This window comes from Triticum dicoccoides, chromosome 5A (genome assembly GCF_002162155.2).
Source record: "Triticum dicoccoides isolate Atlit2015 ecotype Zavitan chromosome 5A, WEW_v2.0, whole genome shotgun sequence".
Classification (NCBI taxonomy): domain Eukaryota; kingdom Viridiplantae; phylum Streptophyta; class Magnoliopsida; order Poales; family Poaceae; genus Triticum; species Triticum dicoccoides.
In genome coordinates this window covers 590,555,959-590,574,915 of record NC_041388.1, presented here as the reverse complement: position 1 = coordinate 590,574,915, position 18,957 = coordinate 590,555,959, and the positions used below count along the sequence as shown (strand labels likewise).

The 18,957-nt window shown below is 50.8% G+C and overlaps 1 protein-coding gene across 1 annotated transcript; it reads left to right on the top strand.

Annotated features, from left to right (window-relative positions):
• The first annotated feature begins 16,658 nt into the window (after positions 1 to 16,658).
• Positions 16,659 to 17,888, top strand: LOC119297989 (late embryogenesis abundant protein D-34-like). Its single transcript, XM_037575548.1, has 2 exons — positions 16,659 to 17,358; positions 17,457 to 17,888. Exons 1-2 carry the CDS (start codon positions 16,720 to 16,722, stop codon positions 17,616 to 17,618), a joined length of 801 nt encoding a protein of 266 aa, XP_037431445.1. The 5' UTR covers positions 16,659 to 16,719; the 3' UTR covers positions 17,619 to 17,888.
• The last annotated feature ends 1,069 nt before the right edge of the window (positions 17,889 to 18,957 follow it).

Below are 18,957 nucleotides of genomic sequence, written 5' to 3'. Positions count from 1 at the left end.
AATTTATGAAGTATTCATGCCATTTTTATTATATATTTTTATGATTTTGGTGCATTTTTATATTATTTTTATGGATTAACTTATTAATCTAGTGCCTAGTGACAGTTTCTATTTTTGCATATTTTTTGTTTCGGAGAAATGCCATACCACACAAAGTCCAAACGCCAAAAAATTCATGGGGATTTTTTATGAAATATATGTGATATTTGGGAGGAAAAAATAACTCAAGGCGGTGCTCGAGGGACCCACAAGCCACATGGGCGCGACCTACTCCCCTGGCCCCGCCTAGGTGGCTTCTGGGCACCTCGTAGGTCAGTTGATGCCCTTCTTTCGCTGCAAGAAAGATGTTTTCCAAATAAAAATCTGCTCAAAATTTCGGCCCAATCGGAGTTACGGATCTCTGGAAATTTAAGAAATGATTTTCGGCCAGAAACGGGGTCGTAGAAACAGAAGGAAACATAGAGAGAGATCCAATCTTGGAGGGGCTCTCACCCCTCCGGGCACCAGGAGGCCAAGGACCAGAGGGAGAACCTCTCCCCATCTAGGGGGGGAGGCCATGGAGAAGCAAGCCAGAGGAGGAGCCTTTCTTCCCCTATCTCTCGGTGGTGCCGGAGTGCTGCCGAGGGAACCATCGTCGCGGTGATCGTCTTCATCAACATCATCGTCTTCATCACCTCCATCATCTCTTTTCAATGGTCCACTCTCCCGCACCCCGTTGTAATCCCCTACTTGAACATGGTGCTTTATGCCGCATATTATTATCCAATGTTGTGTTGCCATCCTATGATGGTTGAGTAGATTTCTTTTGTTCTTTGAGTTGATTGATGATTCTTATTGGTTTAAATTGTATGTTTTGGTGATGTCCTATGATGCCTCCCGTTCCGCGCACACGTGCAGGATTCTCGCTGTAGGGTGTTGCAATACGTTCATGATTCGCTTATAGTAGGTGCCTAGAGTGACAGAAGTTTATGCCCGAATAAGGGAGTTGTTGCGTATGGGAGTAAAGGGGACTTGATACTTAATGCTATGGTTGAGTTTATCTTAATGATTTCTAGTAGTTGCGCATACTTGCTAGAGGTCCAATCATAAGTTCATATGATTCAAATACGAAAAGTATGTTAGCTCATGCCTCTCCCTCATATAAAATTACAATAATGATTACCGTTCTTGTTATCAATTGCATAGGACAAATCCGCACACTAATCAATCATTATTACCCACTTGCTATTTGTAATATATTCTAACTTTATTTATGCACATCTATTTTTATATTTTAGCTCTTTGATATTCTGGAAAGCTATCCTCTTTATACCCATAACGTAGTTTTATTTCTCGTTTCTAAAAAAAATGAATGCTCGATGTACGTAGAGTTGTATCAGTGGCAGATAGGACTTGAGAGAATATTGATCTTACCTTTTGATCCTTGTGGATTCGACACTCCATACTTATCACTTCCATCTTTAAAAATTGCTACGATGATTCTTTACACTTGGGGAATTATCAGGCAGCACCCATGACATCTGCCGCGAGCAATTGTGAATATGTGTCATGATGAAAGAGCGCGATGCCTTGTTCGTGGAGATTGACGCAGAGGCAGATTTCGAGCCCCTATGAAAAGGGGTGTCGTGTTCTCTTTACAATGGAGGTTGGTAGGGCTAGGGTTCCTACCGACTCTACTCCGTAGGTTATACGAGCAGAACAGCGAGGGTTGGGGGCGAGGGCGGCGGCTCCGGCGCGTGGGCGCCGTCGCGAGGAAGAAGAGGGCGGCGCGGTTAGGGCAAGGTGCGGCTAGGGTTTCCGGCTCCTCTGGAGACGGGCAATAGGATAGAACTATCTTTATTGCTTAATTCCAAAAGGTATCTTACAATCTAATATTTATAACCTGAAAATGACTAGCCTAAGATAACTTGTGGGCCAAGCCCTTAATCTACTGCCCAGCGGGCCTCCTCCGGTTGTATTGTAAACCGGTCATAACATCTCTCCCCGCCTGCACAAACAGCTCGTCCTCGAGCTGAAAGTCTGGATAGTGTTGGCGGAAATCCTCACGTGGCTCCCAAGTAGCTTCCTCCACAGGAAGACCCGCCCACTGGATCAAGATGAACCATACCCCGCGACGAAGTTGCGCCTTCAACACCTTCTCTGGCTCCGGAAGAAGACGTCCATTGACGGTCGGGGGAAGAGCTGGTGGAGCCGCCGGTGGCTCTCCATCAAAAGGCTTGAGCAGCCCCACATGAAACACATTGTGGATGCGAGCGCCGGCCGGCAGCTGAAGACGATAGGCCACCTACCCAATGCACTCCAAGATGGCGAAGGGTCCCGCGTAGTGAGGCCCGAGCTTGTGCTTCGCGCGTGGGTCGAGTGACTGCGTAGAGCGGTGAAGAAGACGCAGCCACACCCAATCACCCACCGCGAACTCCGCCTCGCGATGGTGGTTGTTGTAGTAATGTTGCGCCAGCTGCGGAGCCTGAAGGAGACGCTGACGGACCTTCGCAAGCATCTCATCACGGGTGCGAATAAGGTCGCCCGCGGCCTCCGTCCTTGCCGTAGCCGGGTCCACCGGCAAGATCAGCGGAGGTGGCCGCCCGTAGACCACCTCAAATGGTGTCGCACGCAGGGCAGAATGGTAGGTGTTGTAGCAGTACTCCGCCCATGCGAGCCAATCCATCCAAGCACGAGGCCGATCACCTGTAACACAGCGTAAATACATGGCGATCACCTTGTTAACCACCTCTGATTGGACGTCCGTCTGGGGGTGGAAGGCTGTGCTGAAGCGGAGCTTAACGCCCGCCATCCTGAAGAGATCGCGCCAGACATGGCTTGTGAACACCGTGTCGCGGTCACTGACGATCGAAGTAGGAAATCCATGCAGACGGACAATACCGTCGAAGAAGGCACGAGCCACGGACACGGTGGTGTAAGGATGCCCCGGCGCGATGAAGTGAGCATATTTAGAAAAGCGGTCGACCACCGTGAGAATGACCGACTTGCCTCCCACCTTGGGAAGCCCCTCGATGAAGTCCATGGAGATATCGGCCCAAACCTGAGAAGGCACATCCAGGGGTTGAAGAAGACCAGCTGGCCGTAGCGTCTCCGTCTTGTTGCGCTGACACATCGCACAAGAGCGCACCCAATCGCGAACGAGGGCACGATCACCAGGAATGTAGAAGTCGGCACGGAGACGATGGAGGGTTTTCTGCACACCCTCATGGCCAGCCGAGTGGGCTAGCAGCAAGACCTGGTGACGGAGATCATCATGAGCGGGAACGAAGACACGACGCCCATGGACCAGCAGGCCGTCGGAGAGGCGCCATGGCTCCTCCAGGTCGCCGGCCGCCAGCTGCTGCTGCAGGAGAACCGCATCGGCGGCGGTCGCGGTGGCCCGACGAATATCGTCGAAGAGGTCGAAAGTCGGCCCTGAGCGGATGCAGAGTGCCTGCCCCTCGGAGTCGCCGGGGACGGAGTCGAGGTCGGCATCGCGGCGGGATAAGGCATCGGCCACGGTGTTAAGACGACCCGGGCGATACTCGACGGAGAAATCGAAGCCGAAGAGCTTGCTAATCCACTGATGCTGGGGCACGGTGGAGAGCCTCTGATCCAGCAAGAACTTGAGGCTGTAGTGGTCCGTGCGAATCTGAAAAGACCGGCCCCACAGATAGGGCCGCCAATGGCGCACCGCCTGCACCAAGCCAATGAGCTCCCGCTCGTACGCCGCGAGCTTGAGATGGTGTGAGGCGAAGGGCCGGCTAAAGAAAGCAAGAGGCCCGTCGCCCTGATGAAGCACAGCGCCGAACCCCACACCTGAGGCGTCACAGTCCACAATGAACGGCCGGTCGAAGTCCGGCATCTGAAGAACGGGCCCCGTCATGAGGGCCTCGAAGGCTATCGTCGCCTCCGCATCCCAGGCGAACGCGTCGCGGCACAACAACCGCGTGAGTGGAGAAGCGATGACACCAAACTCCCGGATGAACTTCCGGTAGTAGCCCACAAGGCTGAGAAACCCGCGAAGAGCCCGCGGAGACTGGGGCGTCGGCCAGGCAGCGACGGCGGCCACCTTGTCGGCGTCCATAGCGACCCCGTCGGCCGAGATGACGTGGCCCAAGTAGGCCACCGAAGGCGTACCGAACGAGCACTTCGAGTGCTTAAGATGGAGATGGTGCGCCCGAAGCTCGGTGAAGACGATGGCGACGTGCTGTAGGTGCTCTGCCCAAGATGCACTGTAGATCAGAATATCATCAAAGAAAACGAGCACAAACCGGCGTAAGTAGGGTCGGAGGACGTCGTTCATCAGAGCCTGGAAAGTTGCCGGGGCGTTGGTGAGGCCAAACGGCATCACTAAGAACTCGAAGTGGCCGTGATGAGTCCGAAACACCGTCTTGGTGATGTCATCAGGGTGCATGCGCACCTGGTGGTACCCCGACCGGAGGTCGAGTTTGGTGAAGAAGCGCGCCCCGTGGAGCTCATCGAAGAGCTCGTCAACCACCGGAATAGGGTGTTGGGTTTCGTAGTAATTTCAAAAAATTTCTTACGCTCACGCAAGATCATGTGATGCATAGCAATGAGAGGGGAGAGTGCTGTCTACGCACCCACGCAGACCGACTGCGGAAGCGTTGACGCAACGTAGAGGAGGTAGTCGTACGTCTTCCCGATCCGACCGATCAAGCACCGAAACTACGACACCTCCGAGTTCGAGCACACTTTCAGCTCGATGACGATCCACGAACTCCGATCCAGCAAAGTGTCGGGGAAGAGTTCCGTCAGCACGACGGCGTGGTGACGATCTTGATGTACTACAGCAGCAGGGCTTCGCCTAACCTCCCTTACAGTATTATCGAGGAATATGGTGGCTGGGGGCACCACACACGGCTAAGGAATAGATCACGTGGATCAACTTGTTGTATCTTTGGTGCTAGCCCTGCCCCTCTATTTATATGTTGAGCCCCGGGGTCGAAACTTGGAGCAAAAGCCTCCTCAAAGTCGGTTTTGCCCGAAAGGCAAGAGTCCCACTCGGACTCCAAGACCAAACGCGACAATCCTTGGCGTTTGGCCCAGACGCCATGAGCCTCGGTGTCTGGCCCAGGGCCAGACGCCAGGGTCTCCGACGTTTGGCCCCCTGGCCTCCGCAAAACTCCTTTTGCACCGACCTAAAGCCTCATGGGCTTGACCCCTTGGCCTAACCATATCATCCAATATATGAATCTTTACGTCTCGACCATTTCGAGACTCCTCGTCATGTCCCCGATCTCATCCGGGACACCGAACTCCTTCGGTACATCAAAACATGTAAACTCATAATATAACTGTCATCGTAACCTTAAGCGTGCGGACCCTACGGGTTCGAGAACAATGTAGACATGACCGAGACACGTCTCCGGTCAATAACCAATAGCGGGACCTGGATGCCCATATTGGCTCCTACATATTTTACGAAGATCTTTATCGGTCAGACCGCATAGCAACATACGTTGTTCCCTTTGTCATCGGTATGTTACTTGCCCGAGATTCGATCGTCGGTATTCCAATACCTAGTTCAATCTCGTTACCGGCAAGTCTCTTTACTCATTCCGTAATACATCATCTCGCAACTACCTCATTAGTTGCAATGCTTGCAAGGCTTTATGTGATGTGCATTACCGAGAGGGCCCAGAGATACCTCTCCGACAATCGGAGTGACAAATCCTAATCTCGAAATACGCCAACCCAACATCTACCTTTGGAGACACCTGTAATGCTCCTTTATAATCACCCAGTTACGTTGTCACGTTTGGTAGCACCCAAAGTGTTCCTCCGGCAAACGGGAGTTGCATAATCTCATAGTCATAGGAACATGTATATGTCATGAAGAAAGCAATAGCAACATACTAAACGATCGGGTGCTAAGCTAATGGGTCATGTCAATCAGGTCATTCAACTAATGATGTGATCTCGTTAATCAAATAACAACTCTTTTGCCCATGGTTAGGAAACATAACCATCTTTGATTAACGAGCTAGTCAAGTAGAGGCATACTAGTGACACCCTGTTTGTCTATGTATTCACACATGTATTATGTTTCCGGTTAATACAATTCTAGCATGAATAATAAACATTTATCATGATATAAGGAAATAAATAATAACTTTATTATTGCCTCTAGGGCATATTTCCTTCAGTCTCCCACTTGCACTAGAGTCAATAATCTAGATCCCATCATCATGTGATTAACATCGATAGTTCACATCATCATGTGATTAACACCCATAGTTCACATCGCCATGTGACCAACACCCAAAGGGTTTACTAGATTCGGTAATCTAGTTCACATCGCTATGTGATTAACACCCAAAGAGTACTAAGGTGTGATCATGTTTTGCTTGTGAGAGAATCTTAGTCAACGGTCTTTCACATTCAGATCCGTTATGTATTTTGCAATTTTCTATGTCTACAATGCTCTGCACGGAGCTACTCTAGCTAATTGCTCCCACTTTCAATATGTATCTAGATCGAGACTTAGAGTCATCCAGATCCGTGTCAAAACTTGCATCGACATAACTTTTTACGACGAACCTTTTTGTCACCTCCATAATCGAGAAATATTTCCTTATTCTACTAAGGATAATTTTAACCATTGTCCAATGATCTACTCCTAGATCACTATTGTACTCCCTTGCCAAATTAGTGCAGGGTATACAATAGACCTGGTACACAGCATGGCATACTTTATAGAACCTATGACTGAGGCATAAGGAATGACTTTCATTCTCTTTCTATCTTCTGCCGTGGTCGGGCTTTGAGTCTTACTCAACTTCACACCTTGTAATACAGGCAAGAACTCTTTCTTTGACTGCTCCATTTTTGAACTACTTCAAAATCTTGTCAAGGTATGTACTCATTGAAAAAAACTTATCAAGCGTCTTGATCTATCTCTATAGATCTTGAAGCTCAATATGTAAGCAGCTTCACCGAAGTCTTTCTTTGAAAAAACTCCTTTCAAACACTCCTTTATGCTTTACAGAATAATTCTACATTATTTCCGATCAACAATATGTCATTCACATATACTTATCAGAAATGTTGTAGTGCTCCCACTCACTTTCTCGTAAATACAGGCTTCACCGCAAGTCTGTATAAAACTATATGCTTTGATCAACTCATCAAAGTGTATATTCCAACACCGAGATGCTTGCACCAGTCCATAAATGGATCGTTGGAGCTTGCACACTTTGTTAGCTCCCTTTGGATCGACAAAATCTTCTGGTTGCATCATATACAACTCTTCTTTAATAAATCTATTAAGGAATGCAGTTTTGTTTATCCATTTGCCAGATTTCATAAAATGCGGCAATTACTAACATGATTCGGACAGACTCAAGCATAGATACGAGTGAGAAACTCTCATCGTAGTCAACACCTTGAACTTGTCGAAAACCTTTTGCAACAATTCTAGCTTTGTAGATAGTAACACTACTATCAGCGTCCGTCTTCCTCTTGAAGATCCATTTATTTTATATGGCTTGCCGATCATCGGGCAAATCCATCAAAGTCCATACTTTGTTCTCATACATGGATCATATCTCAGATTTCATGGCCTCAAACCATTTCGCGGAATCTGGGCTCATCATCGCTTCCTCATAGTTCGCAAGTTCGTCATGGTCAAGTAACATGACTTCCAGAACAGGATTACCATACCACTCTGGTGCGGATCTCACTCTGGTTTACCTACGAGATTCGGTAGTAACTTGATCTGAAGTTACATGATCATCATCATTAGCTTCCTCACTAATTGGTGTAGTAGTCACAAGAACAGATTTTTGTGATGAACTACTTTCCAATAAGGGAGAAGGTACAATTACCTTATCAAGTTTTCTACTTTCTTCCCACTCACTTCTTTCGAGAAAAACTCCTTCTCCAGAAAGTTTCCGAATTTAGCAACAAAAGTTTTGCCTTCGGATCTGTGATAGAAGGTGTATCCAATAGTTTCCTTTGGATATCCTATGAAGACACATTTCTCCGATTTGGGTTCGAGCTTATCAGGTTGAAGCTTTTTCACATAAGCATCGCAGCCCCAAACTTTCAGAAACGACAACTTTGGTCTTTTGCCAAACCACAGTTCATAAGGCATCGTCTCAACGGATTTTGATGGTGCCCTTTTAACGTGAATGCAGCTGTCTTTAATGCATAACCCCAAAACGATAGTGGTAGATCGGTAAGAGACATCATAGATCGCACCATATCTAATAAAGTACGGTTATGACGTTCGGACACACCATTACATTGTGGTGTTCCAGGTGGCATGAGTAGTGGGACTATTTCACATTGTTTTTAACTGAAGGCCAAACTCGTAACTCAAATACTCTTCTCTACGATCAGATCGTAGAAACTTTATTTTCTTGTTACGATGATTTTTCACTTCACTCTGAAATTCTTTGAACTTTTCAAATGTTTCAGACTTATGTTTCATCAAGTAGATATACTCATATCTGCTCAAATCATCTGTGAAGATCAGAAAATAATGATACCTGTCGCGAGCCTCAATATCCATCAGACCACATACATCAGTATGTATGATTTCTAACAAATCTGTTGCTCGCTCCATTGTTCCGAAGAACAGAGTCTTAGTCATCTTTCCCATGAGGCATGGTTCGCAAGCATCAACTGATTCATAATCAAGTGATTCCAAAATCCCATCAGCATGGAGTTTCTTCATGTGCTTTACACCAATATGACCTAAACGGCAGTGCTACAAATAAGTTGCACTATCATTATTAACTTTGCATCTTTTGGTTTCAATATTATGATTATGTGTATCACTACGATCGAGATCCAACGAACTATTTTCATTGGGTGTGTAACCATATAAGGTTTTATTCATGTAAACAGAACAACAATTTATTCTCTTACTTAAATGAATAACCGTATTACAATAAACATGATCAAATCATATTCATGCTCAACGCAAACACCAAATAACACTTATTTAGGTTCAACACTAATCCCGAAATTATAGGGAGTGTGCGATGATGATCATATCAATCTTGGAACCATTTCCAACACACATCGTCACTTCACCCTTAACTAGTCTCTGTTTATTCTGCAACTCCCGTTTCGAGTTACTAATCTTAGTAACTGAACTAGTATCAAATACTGAGGGGTTGCTATAAACACTAGTAAAGTACACATCAATAACATGTATATCAAATATACTTATGTTTACTTTGCCATCCTTCTTATCTGCCAATCACTTGGGGTAGTTCCGCTTCCAGTGATCAGTCCCTTTGCAGTAGAAACACTTAGTCTCAGGCTTAGGACTAGACTTGGGCTTCTTCACTTGAGCAGCAACTTGCTTGTCGTTCTTCTTGAAGTTCCCCTTCTTCCCTTTGCCCTTTTCTTGAAACTAGTGATCTTGTTAACCATCAACACTTGATGCTCTTTCTTGATTTCTACCTTCATCGATTTCATCATCATGAAAAGCTCGGGATTCGTTTTCGTCATCCCTTGCATACTATAGTTCATCACGAAGTTCTACTAACTTGGTGATGGTGACTAGAGAATTCTGTCAATCACTATCTTATCTGGAAGATTAACTCCCACTTGATTCAAGCGATTGTAGTACCCAGACAATCTGAGCGCATGCTCACTAGTTGAGCGATTCTCCTCCATCTTTTAGCTATAGAACTTGTTGGAGACTTCATATCTCTCAACTCGGGTATTTGCTTGAAATATTAACTTCTACTCCTGGAACATCTCATATGGTCCATGACGTTCAAAACGTCTTTGAAGTCCCGATTCTAAGACATTAAGCATGGTGCACTTAAACTATCAAGTAGTCATCATATTGAGCTAGCCAAACATTCATAACGTCTGTATCTGCTCCTGCAATAGGGCTGTCACCTAGCGGTGCATCAAGGACATAATTCTTCTGTGCAGCAATGAGGATAAACCTCAGATCACGGATCCAATCCGCATCATTGCTACTAACATCTTTCAACATAATTTTCTCTAGGAACAACGCGAGCTATTGATCTATAACATATATATGCTAATACTACCAGGACTAAGTTCATGATAAATTTAAGTTCAATTAATCATATTACTTAAGAACTCCCACTTAGATAGACATCCCTCTAATCTTCTAAGTGATCACGTGATCCAAATCAACTAAACCATGTCCGATCATCACGTGAGATGGAGTCGTTTCATTGGTGAACATCATTATGTTGATCATATCTACTATATGATTCACGCTCGACCTTTCGGTCTCCGTGTTCCGAGGCCATATCTGCATATGCTAGGCTCGTCAAGTATAACCTGAGTATTCCACGTGTGCAACTGTTTTGCACCCGTTGTATTTGAGCGTAGAACCTATCACACCCGATCATCACGTGGTGTCTCAGCACGAAGAACTTTCGCAACGGTGCATACTCAGGGAGAACACTTCTTGATAATTTAGTGAGAGATCATCTTATAATGCTACCGTCAATCAAAGCAAGATAAGATGCATAAAAGATAAACATCACATGCAATCAATATAAGTGATATGATATGGCCATCATCATCTTGTGCTTGTGATCTCCATCTTCGAAGCACCGTCGTGATCACCATCGTCACTGGCGCGACACCTTGATCTCCATCGTAGCATCGTTGTCGTCTCGCCGATCTTATGCTTCCACGACTATCACTACCGCTTAGTGATAAAGTAAAGCATTACATCGCGATTGCATTGCATACAATAAAGCGACAACCATATGGCTCCTGCCAGTTGCCGATAACTCGGTTACAAAACATGATCATCTCATACAATAAAATTTAGCATCATGTATTGACCATATCACATCACAACATGCCCTGCAAAAACAAGTTAGACGTCCTCTACTTTGTTGTTGCAAGTTTTACGTGGCTGCTACGGGCTTAAGCAAGAACCAATCTCACCTACGCATCAAAACCACAATGATAGTTTGTCAAATAGACTCTGTTTTAACCTTCGCAAGGACCGGGCGTAGCCATACTCGGTTCAACTAAAGTTGGAGAGACAGTCGCCCGCAAGCCACCTATGTGCAAAGCACGTCGGGGGAACCGGTCTCGCGTAAGCGTACGCGTAATGTTGGTCCGGGTCGTCTCGTCCAACAATGCCGCCGAACCAAAGTATGACATGCTGGTAGGCAGTATGACTTATATCGCCCACAACTCACTTGTGTTCTACTCGTGCATATAACATCAACATAAATAACCTAGGCTCTGATACCATTATTGGGTTTCGTAGTAATTTCAAAAAATTTCCTACGCTCACGCAAGATCATGTGATGCATAGCAACGAGAGGGGAGAGTGTTGTCTACGTACCCACGCAGACCGACTGCGGAAGTGTTGACGCAACGTAGAGGAAGTAGTCGTACGTCTTCCCGATCTGATCGATCAAGCACCGAAACTATGGCACCTCCGAGTTCGAGCACACGTTCAGCTCGATGACGATCCCCGGACTCCGATCCAGCAAAGTGTCGGGGAAGAGTTTCGTCAGCACGACGGCGTGGTGACGATCTTGATGTACTACAGCAGCAGGGCTTCGCCTAAACTCCGCTACAGTACTATCGAGGAATATGGTGGCTGGGGGCACCGCACACGGCTAAGGAATAGATCACGTGGATCAACTTGTTGTATCTTTGGTGCTAGCCCTGCCCCTCTATTTATATGTTGATCCCCGGGGTCGAAACTTGGAGCAAAAGCCTCCTCAAAGTCGGTTTTGCCCGAAAGGCAAGAGTCCCACTCGGACTCCAAGACCAAATGCCACAATCCTTGGCATCTGGCCCAGACGCCAGGGTCTCCGGCGTTTGGCCCCTGGCCTCCGCAAAAGTCCTTTTGCACCGACCTAAAGCCTCATGGGCTTGACCCCTTGGCCTAACCATATCATCCAATATATGAATCTTTGCGTCTTGACCATTTCGAGACTCCTCGTCATGTCCCCGATCTCATCCGGGACTCCGAACTCCTTCGGTACATCAAAACATGTAAACTCATAAGTCATCGTAACCTTAAGCGTGCGGACCCTACGGGTTCGAGAACAATGTAGACATGACCGAGACATGTCTCCGGTCAATAACCAATAGCAGGACCTGGATGCCCATATTGGCTCCTACATATTCTACGAAGATCTTTATCGGTCAGACCGCATAACAACATACGTTGTTCCCTTTGTCATCGGTATGTTACTTGCCCGAGATTCGATCGTCGGTATTCCAATACCTAGTTCAATCTCGTTACCGGCAAGTCTCTTTACTCGTTCCGTAATACATCATCTCGCAACTACCTCATTAGTTGCAATGCTTGCAAGGCTTTATGTGATGTGCATTACCGAGAGGGCCCAGAGATACCTCTCCGACAATCGGAGTGACAAATCCTAATCTCGAAATACGCCAACCCAACATCTACCTTTGGAGACACCTGTAATGCTCCTTTATAATCACCCAGTTACGTTGTGACGTTTGGTAGCACCCAAAGTGTTCCTCCGGCAAACGGGAGTTGCATAATCTCATAGTCATAGGAACATGTATATGTCATGAAGAAAGCAATAGCAACATACTAAACGATCGGGTGCTAAGTTAATGGGTCATGTCAATCAGATCATTCAACTAATGATGTGATCTCGTTAATCAAATAACAACTCTTTTGTCCATGGTTAGGAAACATAACCATCTTTGATTAACGAGCTAGTCAAGTAGAGGCATACTAGTGACACCCTGTTTGTCTATGTATTCACACATGTATTATGTTCCCGGTTAATACAATTCTAGCATGAATAATAAACATTTATCATGATATAAGGAAATAAATAATAACTTTATTGTTGCCTCTAGGGCATATTTCCTTCATAGGGAACTTATCCTTGAGTGTGACAGCATTAAGGGCACGGTAGTCAATGCAGAAACGCCATGTGCCGTCTGACTTGCGGACGAGAAGCACCGGTGCGGTAAACGGCGAAGTGGATAGTCGGATGATGCCCACCGCGAGCATGAGTGCACACTGCCGCTCCAACTCATCCTTCTGCAACTGCGGATGGCGGTAAGGCCGTACCGCCACCGGTGCAGAGCCTGGCAGAAGATGTATACGGTGATCATACGCGCGGGCGGGCGGCAGCCCCTGTGGCTCGGTGAAGATGTCGTCGTGCTGCTGTAGGAGGCTCTCCAATAGTGGGTGCTCGGCCATGGCCGTGGTCGCGGCGAGCTGGAGTGGATGGGTGGGTGCGGCACCCCCAATGCCGGCCCACCGAATGCGGAGGCCTAACCGCCAGAAGGTCATCGTCAGCGCGTCGAAATCCTAGAGAATAGGACCAAGAGTGCGCAAGAAGTCGACGCCGAGGATGAAGTCGAAGCAGCCCAAGTCGATGCCATCAGCGACAGTGACTCGCAACTGTTCACCGCCGGTCGGCTGTAATGCCAAGCGCCGCATGGTGGTCTCCGGCAGGAAGTTATGTGTGGACCCTGTGTCCACTAGGGCCACCAGGCGCTCACCCTGGATCATGACCGGTAAGAGCATCGTCCGTTCATCACGGATGCCGGCCAGCGCGTGTAGGGACACCACAAGGGCGGTGGCCGAGGCGGGCGCAGGTGCCGCTGCGGGCTCCGCAAGGGCTGGGGCGCCGAGGCCATCCTCCATTGGCTCCTCCTCAGACTCATCTGCCGTCTCCAAGTAGAAGAGGCGGGGACAGACATGACCTGGTGCATAGAGCGCATCACAGTTGAAGCACAAGCCCAGTCGCCGGCGTTCCAACTGTTCCGCCTGGGTGAGGCGCCTGAATGGCCGCGTCGGTGCCGGGGCGGCTGCCGGAACGGCTGCAGGGGCCGCCGGTGCCGCCGAAGACGGCTGGGGAAGCTGTCGGCCCCCACGTGGCGCAGATGGATGCGTCACGGCCTGGGCGCGCTGCTCGAACGCCCGGGCTTAGTACATGGCCGTCTGAAGGTCTTGGGGCCCCTTCATCTCGACGTCCACGCGGATGTGGTCGGGGAGACCGCCGATGAAAAGTTCCGCCCGCTGTAAGGCCGTCACACCGGGTGCGTGGCACGCCAGGGCCTGGAAGCGATCGGCAAAGTCCTGCACCGTGGAGGTGAACGGCAGACGGCCCAACTCGGCCAAGCGGCTCCCGCGTATCGGTGGCCCAAAACGAAGAAGGCACAGCTCTCGGAAACGATCCCATGGGGGCATGCCGCCCTCGTCCTGTTCGAGGGCGTAGTACCATGTCTGGGCGGCCCCGCGGAGATGGTAGGATGCCAGCCAGGTCCGTTCCGACGCGGGCGTGCGCTGGCCGCGAAAGAACTGGTCACACTGGTTGAGCCAGTTAAGCGGGTCGTCGGAGCCATCGTACGTGGCGAAGTCGATCTTGGCGAACCGGGGCGGCTGCTGGTGTGGCGTGCCCTGGCCCACTGCCTCAGCGGTGCAGAGGGCGGATGATGGCGCACGGGCCATGGTGGAAGGCCCGGCGTAGTTCCCAGCGGCGCCCGACACTGCGGGCTGCAGCGGAAAACCGGACGGTGGACGGGCCTCCGGGTAGGCCGATGGCTGCCCGTTGAGCCAGCCGGGGAGTGGCGATGGGGACGGCGGAAAGCGGACCTCCTGTATTGGGAGCCCGCTCGGCGAAGACCTGCCCAGGTTAGGGCTGGGCGGGGCCGGTGGAGGACCCTGCTCCGAGGCCGCTGGAAGGTAGGGCGCGACGGAGGACGGCGCGGCCGGCGCGGTCCAGGTGGGCCACTGCGGCCCCGTGGTGGCGACGAGTGGCGGGGCTGCCGACGCGATCTGCGGCGGCCACTGCGGCCAAGGCGGCGGTGTGGCCGCTGGGGCGGGAAGCGCCGGGTAGCCTCCGGTGATGGCCCCCGGTGCCGAGTACCACGGAAGCGCCTGCTGACCCGCGGCCATGGCTAGATGGAGTGGTGGGGGCGGCCCGTACGGACCTGCCAGGTAGAGGCGGATCCCTTGAACCGCGGTGACGAGGTCATTGAGGACGTCCGCCATGGCCTCCGGCGTGAACTGTTGCGGCTGCGGGGGAGGTGATGGCGGCGGCGAGTGTTGGACGGGGGCCGGTGGCTGCCCTTGGCCCGGCGTGGTGCCGGGTGCCATTAGGGCCGGCGCTGAGAGTGACGCAGTGGTGCCCGCCGAGAGCGAGGCCGTGACGCCCGGCGCAGAGGCGGCGGTGGTGGAGGAGTTGGCGGGCAGCGGTGGTGGTGGCGGTGGAATTGGCGGAGACATGGTCGAAACCCGGTTACCTGATACCAAATTGGTAGGGCTAGGGTTCCTACCGGCTCTACTCCGTAGGTTATACGGGCAGAACAGCGAGGGTTAGGGGCGAGGGCGACGGCTCCGGCGCGTGGGCGCCGTCGCGAGGAAGAAGAGGGCGGCGCGGCTAGGGCAAGGTGCGGCTAGGGTTTCCGGCTCCTCTGGTGCCGGGCAATAGGATAGAACTATCTTTATTGCTTAATTCTAAAAGGTATCTTACAATCTAATATTTATAACCTGAAAACGACTAGCCTAAGATAACTTGTGGGCCAAGCCCTTAATCTACTGCCCAGCGGGCCTCCTCCGGTTGTATTGTAAACCGGTCATAACAGAGGTGATCCTTTCTCAAAAAAAAAAAACAGAGGTGATCCTGGTTTGCAAAAGCTGTTGATTTGTTGTATTCTTTTCTATTGGCAATCCCTAATCAGTTGCTTGTTCGTTACGAACAAAAGAAGCCAATACCAATTCTGGTATTTATTCAGCGGAGGTTCTTATCTTTTCCGTGTAGTTCGTGCCGGGACGCGATGACCACGAGTGACCTAGTCCTGGATTAGAGGATGCTTGACATGTCGGTTACCCCCCAAGATCATCAACTACTGGGCCTTGTTCATCAACCCAAGAACGCTAAGAACGGATAACCCGAAGACTTACACATAGTGTAAGGTTGAGAGGCAGTCTTCGGCAGGTTTATCGGTAGATGCAACTGACTTATGTGTAACCCTAGACATCCTTGATATGCATATACAAACCGAGGTGCCAGAGACGTACACGGACGAACTCATGCTGATACGATCCCGCGGTAGATAACCTCTAGTTTGTGCCCCATCCAAATCCAAATAATGTAATCAAAGCAAGCCGTAGGATTTTACCGATCCGAACCTAAATAAACACGATGCCACTTCTTACCATCATAGCAAGGTTATCAGGTCGAGACCTACTATTCGAGATCTGCCGGATTTAACTCCTCACAAGAGGCCGGCCGTCCATAGACCTCAGCTCGATCTGCGGCGTGCAGGACCAGGCAACGGACCCCCGCGAGGAACCCACTGCCATCAATGATCAATGAGAACGAGTGCGCTCCCGCCGCTGAGCGGCGAAAGACGATGCGAGCCGGACACGCCGAAGCCGAATTCCCCACCGCGAGAACTAGGTGACGCGCGGTTCTTTTCTCATCGGAGCGGCCATCTACTCACCGTCCCCCGGCTGCGCGCACAGTGACCCGATAAGCATCAGCTGACGCGCGTCGATCTGAATCACAACATGCAGCTGCCACGGACGCGCACGCTCAAGTGCAACTCGGCCGCGACTCCACGTACCACCTCTCGTCGACCTTACGTGTCCCCTCCTCCGCCGCCGCGCCGCCCACGCAGCCCGGTTAAAAGCCCACACGCACAGGCCACAGCGCGCCGCCGGATCATCACACAGTCAGTCCGATAGAGCAACGACTTCCGTCCGTGACCAATCGAGCAACACCCACCCACACAGACATGAGCCAGGGCCAGCCTCGGAGGCCCGAGGGCGGGGAGGCCATGCAGGCCGACCGGCCAATCAAGTACGGCGACGTGTTCGACGTGTCCGGGGAGCTAGCGGCGCAGCCCGTGGCCCCCAGGGATGCGGCGATGCTGCAGTCCGCCGAGAACGAGGTGCTGGGGCTGGGGCAGACGCAGAAGGGCGGGCCCGCGGCCGTCATGCAGTCGGCCGCCACGCTCAACGCGCGCGCCGGCCACGTCGGCCGCGGCCAGCTCACGGGCCCCGTCGCCGACGCGGGCGTCACCGTCACCGAGGCCGACCTCCCCGGCCGCCGCGTCGTCACCGAGTCCGTCGCCGGGCAGGTCGTGGGCCGGTTCGTCGCGCCCGCGCCGGTGACGGCCACCGAGCCGTCGGGCGCGCTGGACAAGGACGCCGTGACCATCGGGCGCGCGCTGGAGGCCGTGGCGCCGGCCGGCGCGGGGGCGAAGCCGGTGGACCAGAGCGACTCGGCGGCCGTCCAGGCGGCCGAGATGCGCGCCACGGGGTCCAACCTCACCGTCCCGGGGGGCGTCGCCGCGGCGGTGCAGGCGGCCGCCGACCAGAACGAGCGCGCCGCGCGCGAGGAGGACAAGGTCAAGCTCCGGGACGTCCTCTCGGTGAGCCCCTGAAACCTCTACAGCTCGTTGTTATACTCGTTTTCTCCTCCATGATTGATTCATTTGCCCATTACTCCGTGGCAACAAACTGACGACAGGACGCGAGGAGTAAGCTGCCGGCGGACAAGGGGGCGACGAGGGAGGACGCGGAGAGGGTCGTGTCGGCGGAGATGCGGAACAAGCTGGACCTGACGACCACGCCGGGCGGCGTGGCGGAGGCGGTGACCACGGCGGCGCGGCTCAACCAGGAGCGCCCGTAGGCGTAGCGCCCTCTCCTCCCTCCATCTAGAGTCGTACAGCGAGCGTACGCCCGAGGTGGCGCGCAGCGGTGCGGTGCAGGGTTTGTACTTTGTGTCCGAATAAAACGGTGTGTGCTCGTCGAGTCGGTTTTTTTTTTGTGACGTGCTCGTCTAGTCGTTTCTTGTATAATATAGAATGGAAGTATGCGTAAGATCTGCAGTGTCAGTGTGCAAAACAATAACACGGGCGTTAAACTACTTTAGACAAACTCTTGGGAACACGCTTGTCCGTCTTTCCGAGACTCGGACGCCAAGACTGATGCTGATAGTACATCGCTGGACATTACTGACGTTAACTGTGGCTTGGAAATGCACATTTTGGGACCGCCTGAAGATTGTTTCCTTAACTTTCAGTCAAATCCCGTGATGTGCACTGTTCATGTACATCCTCTCACATTCTTCCTCCACCGCCATTCAACCTTCCACCGATTTTTTCGTTGGTGCGGTTCAAAAAGGGATTAGGTCCATTTAAACCCCGAACTTGTAGAGATTTGGCGAGAAGAAAACGACTTGACCCGGTCGATTGCACCCTGAACAACCGACTTGGTAGCCAGCGATGTTGCTGAGCCCAGTGGTTAATGAAATTGTTTTCCACCGTAAAAAAAAAACCGACTTGAAATCCCCCCCGGTGTATCGAATGACTTGATATCCCAGTATATCAACGACTTGAAATCCCGGTTGGTTGCACCTAAACCCAATCTAGATTAAACCCCCAATGTATCCCTATCGATTGCACTGCACTCTGAGCGGCTTGAAATCCCAATCTAGATTAAACCCAGATGTATCCCTATCGATTGCACCCTAAACGACTTGAAATCCCTTGAAATCCCGATCGGTTGCACCTGAACATTGAAATCCCGAAATCCCGATCGATTGCACCTGTAACGCAATCTAAATTAAACTGTGGTGTATCTCGGTCGTTGCACCTTGAAATCCCGGTCGATTGCACCCTGTCGATCGATTGCACCTGTAACGCAATCTAAATTAAACTGTGGTGTATCTCGGTCGTTGCACCTTGAAATCCCGATCGACTGCACCTAGTCTAAATTAAACCTCGGTGTATCCCTGTCGATTGGATTGCACCCTGAACGACGTGGCACCCAGTCTAAATTAAACCCTGGTGTTGAAATCCCGGTCGATTGCATTCAGTCTAAATTAAACCCGGGTGTATCCCAGTCGATTGCACCTCGAACTACTTGAAATCGATTGCAATCGTTCTCGAACTACTTGAAATCGATTGCAACCTGAACGACGTGAAATCCCGATTGATTGCACCTGAACATTGAAATCCCAAAATCCT

What these genes read in the sequence shown, in the direction of transcription:
- LOC119297989 (XM_037575548.1), top strand. Translation starts at nt 16,720, where the DNA reads ATGAGCCAGGGCCAGCCTCGGAGGCCCGAGGGCGGGGAGGCCATGCAG. An exon ending in AGCTCCGGGACGTCCTCTCG is followed by an intron (nt 17,359 to 17,456) that starts GTGAGCCCCTGA and finishes AACTGACGACAG; the next exon opens with GACGCGAGGAGTAAGCTGCC.